At 33.8% G+C, this 12,082-nt stretch overlaps 1 protein-coding gene across 2 annotated transcripts in view; it reads right to left on the bottom strand.

The window, feature by feature from the left end:
- LOC124356616 (protein croquemort-like) overlaps positions 1-11,763 on the bottom strand; it is a 36,611-nt gene extending 24,848 nt beyond the window's left edge. Inside the window, exons 1-2 of one of the 2 annotated variants that reach the window (XM_046807721.1) lie at positions 11,712-11,763; positions 5,950-6,069 (exon numbers count right to left, since the gene is read on the bottom strand). In XM_046807721.1, the coding sequence (XP_046663677.1) occupies positions 5,950-6,063 (114 nt within the window). In that variant the 5' untranslated portion in view covers positions 6,064-6,069; positions 11,712-11,763. Of the gene's footprint in view, positions 1-5,949; positions 6,070-10,156; positions 10,219-11,711 lie in introns of those variants that run through there. The other variant, XM_046807720.1, reaches the window with a different exon arrangement.
- Between the last annotated feature and the right edge of the window lie 319 nt (positions 11,764-12,082).

The raw sequence follows: 12,082 nt of genomic DNA, 5'->3' as shown, positions 1-12,082 counted from the left end.
CATCTTGTTCACACATTTATCTAATTTGCAATTTTATAGTTGCCATTATGGTTACACAATGTAAAAATATTTGCTAACGGGCAGCCATATCACATGGAATGGCATGCACCATCATCGAACTCTTCATATATAAATGATACTTCATGCAAAATTGTAAGCGTGTAGGCCAGTTTGTTTTCGAGAACATGCGCGTACAGCAGAGACAAACTGACAGAGAACATGCAATTTTCCATCCCCACGAGTGATTATACTAAGCATTTAATATATCGATTAATTATTATTTAATACTTAAAGAATTTATATAAGTAAATTATGTCTAAACACATTTTAATTATTCAGGGAAACCCACTTTGATTATAGGAAGACTTACTCCAGGAAAAGACTTCATAACAGATTTTTTCAGACTGTAGAAGAAACGACGACAATATCAACAGTATAAATATGGGACATAACGTTCTCTCTCCCTATTAAGGGAAAATAAAGTGCATCCTTCGATGTTAATGCTCGTGGAATACTACGTTGTTTTTTAAGTAAATTATATTAAAGAATTCAGCTCTTTCGTTGAATAAAAGGGAGGTAAATGGACCAATATAGAGAGATTTTTAAAAGTTGTATATAAAATCTTCTACAATTGGATTATATAACAAGTAAACATACAAAATAATAGAACAAGCTAGAGTATTTTTACTACTATACAGGGTGTCCCATGAAGAAACGGAGAAACTGTCAGGACTTGTTCTTACGGTGAAAATAATGAAAAAAGTACATATAGGTCCAGAAACGCTTAGTTAGCGAGCTATACAGGGTGAAAGATTTCGCCCAGATTTCAGTGCCACCTTTAAAAGGGAGCCCTATTAAATTATTTTGGGCGTTACCCAGGACGTAAACTTTAATGTATATTATGCAAATTGAACTGAAAAATTGAATAAAATTGGTACCAGACCTCTAGCTGCAGTAATTTTTAAGATATCTGAAGAAATACGCAAAATTCTGTGTCCAAAAACAAGTTTCATTTAGGTTTCAAGTAGATTAACTTTGTTAAATGTGTAACAAACACGTAAAATTCTTTAACAAAACTTGTAAAGAATTAGTTTCTTAAGATAATGATGTAAAATAAGTCAGTAAAAATTGTACGTAAACGTTAAGAAAATCAATTTCTTACGGTATTTTCACCGTAAGAACAAGTCCTGACAGTTTCTCCATTTCTTCATGGGACACCCTGTATAAAAATGCATAAAAAGTATTGCAAAAAATAACATTGAATAATTTAACCATTATAAAGTATGGATATACCTTCGAGTATAATTGAAACAGTTTCTGGGAACACATTTTTACTAAGCTGTGTAAGTTCATAACTAGTTTAATAAGATACCAAATTCTTTAGAAAATGTTGTAATGTTTTTAGATATTTTTATTTTCCTTATCATCTTTTTTGATAGAACCTAATAAAGGTGTGCCAACTTGAAATAACGCAAATTTGCTCATAGATACGTGTTCTGCCTAAACTATAGGAAGATTTAATGATAATGAACGTCGTTTTACTAATTTTATGTAAAGTAACTGTTTACAACACACACACACCAACTAACAGATTAAACTAAGTCCTTCCTTTGTAAGCATTACCTAACAAATTTGTGAGAATAATGGTAGGTAGCCCCAAAAGATATGGTACCCTGAATCTAGTTGCATTTTAAGATGTGCAATCCTGAATATACTTGGATTTTAGAATATGCAATCCTGAATCTACTTGCATTTTAAGATGTGCAATCCTGAATCTACTTGCATTTTAGAATGTGCAATCCTGAATCTACTTGCATTTTAGAATGTGCAATCCTGAATCTAATTGCATTTTAGAATGTGCAATCCTGAATCTACTTGCATTTTAAGATGTGCAACCCTGAATCTACTTAAATTTTAAGAAGAAGTTGAACATTTATAGTTAGATCTCTAAAGCTTTCCTTCTCAAGATTGTTTTGTTTGTTTTTTCTTAGCCTAAAGTTAGCATGGTGGAAAAATGTTCTGTATTTTTTATTATTATTGTTACATCATTATTTTAGAAGCATATTCGTGTTTATTTATATTATATGTCATTATACTGTTTATTCCAAGTAAACTGACGTCTTTTATTACTTACACTATATTACTGTATAGATTCCTGTTTTATAAACTACCCAAGAATTTATTAGACCAAATATTTTTTCTCCAATAATAATAAACAATCCCCAAAAACGAACTAATAGATTTGTACTTCTTTGGTCCTGAGCAATTTAATAAGGCTTATTATGTGTAAAGAAAATGGAAATATTTAATATGTAGGCTAGTATTTACAATATAGTAATAACAGATTTGTTATTAGAGTTGTAAAAATCAATTCTTCTTCAACACCAAGAGTACTTATTTTTTAAATTTGATGAAAATTTGATATTTTTTGTGTAAAATTTCTTTCTGCCTTTAACACTTCCCAGGCGTCAATAATATTTCTCTACCGTAATTGTAAACATCATTATCATAAGTTTTCACGTTGGGCTGGAGTGTTAGTTAAATACTTTTTGGCTGAAGACTTGCTATACATTGAGATTTTTACTTGTTCCCAATTTTAAACACGTGGCAGTAACTTGCACTTACTAAACGTTTTAATTTAATGTTTAATTCTATAATATGTAACTGGGAAAAAATAACAATAACTCAGTGAACAAATTTAGAATTGGGTTAAAACTTCTTCGCAACTTTGTCTTTTTCATTTACTTAATTTTATTACTTTTCATCCAATACAATACATAATATATGACATTTTAAAAGTACAAATGGTTATGGTTAGGTGTAAGAGAGGACTTAATAGTCCTAACCTCGCCGATTGAATATGTTTTACGTTGTATTCAATAAAGACATTTTTCATTTCATTTTCATTTTCATTTCATTTTACAAAAAAATAGCGTCAAAAAATTTGGCTTGCAAAATATATGACATGAAAGTCCCTGAATAACCAGTAGCCATATAGAGAAGAAAAATAATAAATTGGATTTAAATCTCGCACTGAGGATGAATGGTGGGAGAGACTAGTAGTTATGGGGGTTGTGATGTTTTTGAAACGTACGCGTTGATAATGCTTGAACCCTGAGGAATTTTGAGTTTTTACAGTACTCTGTGTAAAACCACGTATATTTCACGTGTAACCTGACTGGCTGCGCTACAGATCAGACACTCCGGATGTGAGCGCAGCGCCAGGCAGCCAGGGGCGGCTCGGACCCTAGCTGATAACCCCGGGCTATCAGTGTTTGTTGCTGCGAGTCACTCAAGTAATTAGCTTTCTTTTCGTGTTTCACATTTGTCAATACTCCAGCGGCCCGATAACACCATTGGTTTAGTGCCGATGTTTTCATGATAGATAGTAGACACGCGTTGACTCTTTGTTGTCTATGTAAAAATATATAACCTTTGTCTCGTAGGTTAAAAAAGCGCTTACTTTAGACTGACTCAGCTCTTCCTGACTTTTAGTTACTAAAACCTTCCATACCGCCTTATTGTTCTTTATTTAGCATGCAGAATTCAATCAAGTGTTGTTGAGGACACAATGCAGTAATTCTCAACCAACACATAACAACGGGATCCATCTCATTGGATCCGAAGTTTGTTTATTTTATTTGCGGCTGTTGAGTAAAGTAAAGAATGTCTAATTTTACCAGGCGAAGTTAGAGCTAAGAAGCCATCTCTAACACAACCTGGGGACCAACGGCTTAAAGGTGACTTCCGAACAACCACCAACGGCCGGGCAGGCGGGCTGCTTGCAAGGACAGGATCGCGCAGCGGTCACCCATCCAAGCAGCAGCCACGCTCGACGTTGCTTGATTTGGTTATCTCGCGATAACCGCCGTACCCACTACACTGTACCATAGTGCTAGCTTTGAATTGTGAAAATAGAATGTCCTTTGACTAAATCGTCTATTAAATTTTATTCCTAGTAGAGAAAGAAAGAATCAAACAGAAAAAAAAGTTAAAACTATCCATCCGGTTTTTCCCAGCCGTTTAGATGACTAAATTCTAATAGACTACTTATCGTTCCAATCAGCTATATAACGGAGTCTGTTAAGCAAACCGGATCTTTGTCTTTAGCATTACGCCATTAGACTTTGTAATCCAAAAGTAAATATTTTCTGTGGTTGAAAAGGCAATTATACGTTTCCCTTACTACAATAAAACTATGCTTTCTAATGCCAGTTACACTAACAGACTTTTACTTCTATTAATGAACGTGTACGTATTAATAAGAACATTAATACGATGAAATTATTTACTTATTGTTACTTTATTACTCAAATTTACTTTACAATATAAACGTGAAAACAATGTCAATAATGTTGAAATTATTGTTCTATAATGAAATAATATTGTGCAATCGTAGTCTGACAAACATTTAAACTTTGCACTGCCATTATCAATTAGTTTGATAAAAGGCTACGGAATTCTTTAAAATATCTACTGCCTTCAAAATCTATATAAAAGCATGAATATGTCCATTAAAAGATCATTAATTGGTGTACTCGTACTAGGGAAATATTCAAAATTAGTGAAAGTCCTTGATTAAATTACGATATCTCCCGTTATTATTTGTTGAGCAGGAGAGGTGGTAAAACAGTCTGCTAGCAGTTAAAAATAAAATGTTAAAAAACTGTGTCAAAGTTACCGAAAACGCTAATAAGTAATATGTCTATCGTTAAACGTGGCATTGAATCTATTCCGATATCTCCCGTTGTTATTTGTTGAGCAGGAGAGGTGGTAAAACAGTCTGCTAGCAGTTAAAAATAAAATGTTAAAAACTGTGTCAAAGTTACCGAAAACGATAATAACAATGTTGCTATCGTTAAACGTGGCATTGAATCTATGTCGTATCAGAATCGGATTCAGATATCGCAATGACCTTGAGCTACTTATCATGTTCAACTTACTAATTTTGGCCTTCGAACAATTAATTTATTGTTATGTAATTTTAAGTGTTTTATAGCACAATTAACTCTTGGAAATTGACGTGGCACTTTGTTTATCAAGGAACGGTAAATGCGTTATGAAATAGTAAATATTCGTAACATGTACATATTAACTGATTAATATTATCTTGATTCTCCCCGTTGAGTAAAGAAGGCTAATATAAAATGTTCAAAATACATCTGAAAGATACTATTATTGTATTATGTTATTACTTACTACTTTATGTTTCTGTTTCTTTCCCATACTTTTATGACTTACAGTGCACTCTTTAGCTTGTTAAGTTCTGAATTAATTATTTATTACATATTTAATAGGGGTTATTCTTGTGTTGTTTACTTAGCAGTTTACTTTTAGTTTAAGTGTATTATATCACTGCATGCAACTTTGTACAAGACATTCCATAAGGTTGCATACATAAATAAGAGAGAGGAATATCGCTGGGTGCATTTATTATATCTTTTGCACACTCTTTTCTGCGAATCCTGTCTTTCTGAATTTATGTACAGCTAACGGATAGGTGAAAAATTCCGCATTTTGATATCATCCTTTTCCCTCTAATATTTCAATCCTGCCTAGAAACAATAAAGAAAATGCAGTCTTATAGTCATTCGAATATTTATTGGTATAAGTGAACTTGTACTTTTGTGAGAACTGTATATAAAGTAAAAATGTATGTTCCAAAATTATCAGTTTATTAATCTGGAAGGAATCCTTTGTACAAAGAAACCCTAAAATAAAGTTTGTAAGTTCAGGATTTCACAATAATTTAATAATAAATCCTCAAAACTGGAATGCTTATAGCCTGTCAACAAAACAGATGTTAATGTTTATGTTAATACCAGGAAACATTAATTTATAGTTTGCTGATTACTAGGAAATTGCCTGTTTAATGTTTTTGTACAACCAAACCTTTAAACCGGCTTTTCTACTGATATGCCTAAGACTTCCTGTATTAGGAATACATACCTTGTTGACGAAGTACTCGAGGACGTAAGGGTAGATGAGTAGGAAGAACAGCCCTACGATGATCAGCACAGAAGAGAGTATGAGTCCGCAACTGGGTAGAAACAGGCTGCGCATCTTACTCTGCACATAGTTTATGCATATTTACTCATTGTGTAACGGACAGCTCTAAAGAAAATAATAAGAAATATCACAAAAATCTTAAGCCGTTTTTAAGAAATCAAAATACCTTCTAATCTTCAAGATTTGCAGACAAAACGCTGTGTCTGTAAAGGGTTTTTATGAACTGGTAAATGGACATATGTACAGCCTTAAATTGCTTATTAAAGTGGATGGTTAGAAAGATTTGACGAGCTGGATCTAACAGATGCCAAAATGCCAGATATTATAAGAGTCCAACGGCAAGGGTGATGTATATCGACGAAGTGGACCTTTGCAAGAATACGCCCATGCAGTCACAAGACGTTCTTTCGTTTGAATCGAAAACTATTCTTAATGTAATCCGGCACCATTTAGTAACGTGTACAGCTTCTGCGGCATATTTCTTTGCTTAACTAGCCCTTTAAAACCATGTGCATATCATCACATGATTACATTAAAAAGTTTCTACAGACTCTTCGTGGACCGTTCCCATAGAAGAATATCAGGACACTGAATAGGCTACATCTTAAAGTAGGTGTTTGTGTACAGTAATCACGTGAGAAGTCTTGTAGCTTCATCTGGTATGGTTACAATAGAAATAAGCCTTGCACATAGTACCAATATTGAAACTTTCGACCGCCGCCATTTTGTTTAGGTTTAAAATTTTGTGGTTTAATTTGCTGAATGATGTTCTAATAGTTAAGACGATCTTTAAAACGATGTTCACATCAAACTATGCTTATAATTAAGATTTTCCTCAGCTTCCTCACGGGCCATCCCTCTGAGGTGATGATAAGCTACAGATTGCATATGCACTATATATGTGTACAAGTTTTAAGTTTGTACGTTTAAAATTGCAGTATATATTATATTGTTACAAGACTTTTCAGTACTCCTGTATAAATATGTATTAAGATATCTTAAAATGCTACAAAGATAGGTAAGGTAAAGCTGTAAGTAAAACTGCGTAACTGCGAGGATAAAATTGATTTTCATTAACTGAAGAACAGTATTTTCTTGATAGGTATGCTATAAAAAAGACAGGTTTTTTATAAGTCTAGAAAAACGAGTTTTTTAAGCGATACATAATTGTATAATTTAAAGTTTCTATGATGAGTTGTTAAAATATTCAAATTTTTTCATTAGTGGTTAAAACAAAACGTATTACCTTTGGAATTTATTTAAGCTACGTTTCGTTGTTCGTCACTTATCCAAACCAAAATTAAGAATGTACTTTGATTGTATACCTCAACTTTAAAAAGGTTGCACACTTAATTTTCGTAGTTTTTGCTGTGATGAAGTTGTGTTAATAGTAGTTATATGAATAAAATTGAATTATTGTTTTATTGTATATAATATGTATTTAATGGTAGAGGTTCTATCGAATAGAGTGAGAGGGGAAATCGGTATCGGTGGGAGAACATACAAATCAAGAATTTTCAGATTATAGTTAGTATTTAAATTTACGATGTCTTTAACACCACGATTTTCACTAACAATCAATTACTGGAAACGATCAGTAATACGATAGTAAACTAAAATCATAGTTCACAGACTTAAGCGGTTGTGTCTTGACTATAATGTCTTGAAACTATCAAAAGTGTTTCTTCTGCGTGGAAACATTGGTCATGACCCTCACCTTCAGTCATTAGATTTAGAAATACTTAGGTAATAATTAAAATAACAAGATAATAAGAATATTTTGACTATAGAAGATCAATACGTCAAATCTAACCAAACAATAAGCCACCAAATTGATGCAAATGCTGACTCAAAAAGGGCTTCACGAGAAGGAAGGGGCGGTATAAAGACGTAGGGATAAAATGGAATACATAACCTATATCTGTTTATGTTGGTAGTAGGGTTTCCCTTTTGTCGGTCAGATTGGAAAGCCCTACACATCACACGTACAACATTAGTGTAAGTTCAATATTGCAAATCGCTATCTCAACGATGGGCTTCACTGGGACCAGTGATGCATTTTACAACTCTATGGTACCAATTATATAGCAAAGATTTAACCGTGTAAGCTTCGTGTACATGAACTGCAATTACATGCGATAAATTTTAAATTACTACTCATAACCAAATTCTAAATGTAAACAGTTGTAGCGCAGTGTAGCAACATTATCGCAAGATAACCGGATCAAGCAACGTCGAGCGTGGCTGCTGCTTGGATGGGTGACCGCTGAGCGATCCTGTCCTTGCAAGCAGCCCGCCTGCCCGGCCATTGGTGGTGGTTCGGAAGTCACCTTTAAGGCGTTTGATCCCCAGGTTAAGTGTTAGAGAGGGCTTCTTAGCCCTAACTTTGCATGATAAAATAAAGCATCTTTACTTTACTTTGTTTTCATATTTTGAAAAAGCTTCACGTTAACTATTGAACTGATATTGAGGCTATATAACTTTGTCATGTGTATACATGGCTTACTGAATTTGTAGTCAATACAAAACTCCAATCCCATACAACATACTGATTGTTAGGTGTCAAACAAAACACCTATTATATATTCGACTTGATTTGAAACTGTATTCTATCTGTATTTCATCTGGGATATATCGAATGTTGATATAACAACTTAAAATGTTGTATATAGAGCGTTATGATTGTTTTTTCACGATTTTTACATAAAAGAAAAACAAAAACGTTGACTTACACTGTACTTCTAGGCTTTAATTGTATCAAAAGGTTCGACTGCGGAAAGATTTACGCTTTAGGTTATGTACGAGTGTATCAGTTTTGGCATGAATTTTAGACTCTTAAAAACTCTTTAAACTTAACCATGTTTATATCAATAATAAGTTATTAATAAATCAATGTTAATGACATCCAACAGATTAAACCTGTTGAAGAGTCAAGGTTGTGAATATATTGTGTTGGCACGCGTTCAATTTTTTTATAACGAGGTTATATTCTAAGACGTTTACACAATTATTGTCAAGATTGTTAGCTTATTATTGTTTTATTGTTAGCCTGTATCGTTCATTTAAACTGTTGAATAACTAATAACTGGCTTTGATAATAAGATATTTTGAAAAATCTAGAACACAAAATAAAAATGCTTTTTAGAGTCATTATTATGGTATAAAAATGTTTTACTAGGATGAAACCCACCTTTACTACCATAATATATATTCACTACCACAATAAATAGGTGGGGACCTTTTTTAGTGACAAATGAAAATAAGTGTTGAAAATCAGTTAAGATGACAAACTGACCTTATATAGGTAGTAATGAAGAATGGAAACATCTCGTAAACTTCCATTATAACATTGAATCGGTGCAATTCAGGAAAATTAAAGGTTACATAACGTGTAATACATATAATAGATGATGCAATATGAAGAAATTAGAAAAATCTTGTGTCAAATATCTTTGTCTGCAAAAATGGATTTACTTCCTTATTACTCCGTTATTTAATTTAATAAGGATATTATTTAAATTTACCATTTAACTTTTATATAAAATGAAACAGCAATTGTAAAATATTAGTATTTGCAATGCATTTATAATTTTAAAACTTGCGTTACAGTTGAATTTACTCCATACAAATTTTGGATAGTGGACTTTGCCTTGTTTTTACATCTGTCAGGTAGTCTTGTACTTATCGAACCCCCTGTTCTCTAAAGCATAATGGTAATGTATCTGGTATTAAGATAAAGGATACGGTAATCACTTGTACATCACTACAAGACTATGACAGACTCTAACTCACAGAGCTCTCTCAACTACTATCACAACAGTTGCTGGCAAACTGATCAGGAATCAAATCATCGGACAGCCAAAATCACTTAAAAGCTTGTTTCAGTTATCCTTTTTTGTACCCTTAATTGATATACTTAGTGAACGAGTTCAGCTATATAACCTGTTCTCCGAAGGTGAATTGCTTTGGTATCCTTTTAATTTTGTGCTTTCATCTAAGTTGCACTTAAAAGATAACCGGAATAACTAAATTTCTGTAAACGTACAAAATCACATTTACAGGCATAGTGTATTATTTTTGTTTATATTTGTAATTTTAGATGAATAAGTACCGTATTAGTTACTTCAGAAGAAGAGCGTGTACTTACAGAAGTGGCGCTGACGGAGGGTCTGGACGGACTGACGGAGATGTGGCTCTGGCGACCCTGGTCCCCGATAACTCCCTGATAACAGTTTCGGTCCGTTAACAGTAATTCTTGCTTAATTTGCCTATTATCATTCGGAGGTCCCTCCGTTGCACATACCCATTCATAGAGATGGTGTCAATTCATTGTAAACATTGTTCTACTTTTCCTATTCTTTACTAATCTTAAGCCTATAGTTTTCTGTAGCGTAGCGTCCGTCACAAATACCCTGACATATCCCAATTATTAGGAAAACAATATAAATAAATACAAATAAGTGATTGAATTCGTTAAGACAATGATTATTACGGTAGTATTAACCAACATCGATGTATGAGATCTGTAATTATTTGTTTATATATTTGTATAAAACTGTTCCGTTTTGAACAAAAAAACGTTTAGAAGATTATTTATTTTATTAGGTTGGCACGAATGTTCTCAGGGTGTTGTATTCCGGTTTTTATTACTTTGTTGAGGACCCCAGTGGAAGCTGACTCATCCATGGAAACTGCTCAAGGAATTGCTCAAAATCTAGCCTTCAGTCTGCATGCAGTCTTAGATGGTTTATGCGTGTTACATTTGAAAGGTGAAAAAGCTTGAAAAGTGGGAGCCCCAAGACTTGAGAAAGATTGACAGAATTGTCACGTTTCAAGGTCTTTTCTCCTTTGAATCTGCAAAACCAAAACGACCCTTTTTTGGATCGAAACGTGACGTGCAATGGGAGTGGATCCTGCAGGATAACCGGAGACGATTGGGACTGCAGTTGGAAGCCGACGAGCCTCCCAGACACTTCCCCAAGATGAAAACCCACTAAAACAAGACTATGGTTACAGTATGTCTGCAGTCCATGTGTTCCACTACAATATTTTGGAACATCAACAAACCATCAGAGCAGAGTCCTATTGTAAGGAAATCGACAAAATGTACAGATATTTGTGTCAACAGTAGGCAACAATAGTCAACAGAAAATGTCGATCCTGCTCCGCGATAACGCCCCTCCGAACGTTGCACAAATCACCGTCAGGAAATTAAAAAATTGAACGTAAAAGTTTTGCCTCACCCACTATAATCCCCAAGCCTCTTACCAACTGTCTACCGCCTTTTCAAGCATTTAAACTTTCTCACCGGTGGAACCTTTGCTAATCGGGACCAGGCAAAACTGCTTTCGTTAATTTTATCAAATTTCGAACACCAAAATTTTAGGCTGACAGAATCGATCGACTTTTACTGCGTTGGAAAAACTTTGTTTATACTGCTGGCGCTTATTTTGATTGAATCGACTCAGCATTACTACAGTTATGGCATTTAGAACTTAACCTATTGAACCCTGAGCACTTTTGCACAAACCTAATGCAAAAGGTTTAAGCAGTCTTTGAAAATTATGAATCACAAGAAATCCAACTTTAATACAAATTAAAGAACGGCTTAGTAACATTGTAACAATAAAAATGAAAGACTTACGCTATAATAATACTTAGTACCGGACGTGCAATAGGTAGTAAACCTCGGGCAATCTTACCGACAAATCTCAGACGATGAAGGCGAAGTGGTGGTCGCCCGAGACTCGCCAGGAGATGACTGACAGCGCCCGTTTCCTCATTAGCCGAGACAATTAGGCCTCAGGACATCAGCTGACCAGGCCCAATCGAACGCAAGATCTGTTCATTGAGGAGAACACTTTGGCAACTTATCCAATCTTATGTCAAGGTGGTATATATACAACGACTAAGTAATAATCATTAGATTCAACGATAAGTAATACACTTCGCTCGTCTAGACGTGACTCGGCCAATATTTTTGTATTTAATTAATGATTACTCTATAAGGATATCTTAAATTGAATTGTGAGGATTTAATTCATTTTGATAAGTATAGCCATTTAAAATTATC

Source organism: Homalodisca vitripennis, chromosome 3 (genome assembly GCF_021130785.1).
Source record: "Homalodisca vitripennis isolate AUS2020 chromosome 3, UT_GWSS_2.1, whole genome shotgun sequence".
In the NCBI taxonomy this organism is placed as follows: domain Eukaryota; kingdom Metazoa; phylum Arthropoda; class Insecta; order Hemiptera; family Cicadellidae; genus Homalodisca; species Homalodisca vitripennis.
Note: the sequence above shows the minus strand (reverse complement) of the source record. Positions and strands in the feature narration are given on the sequence as shown.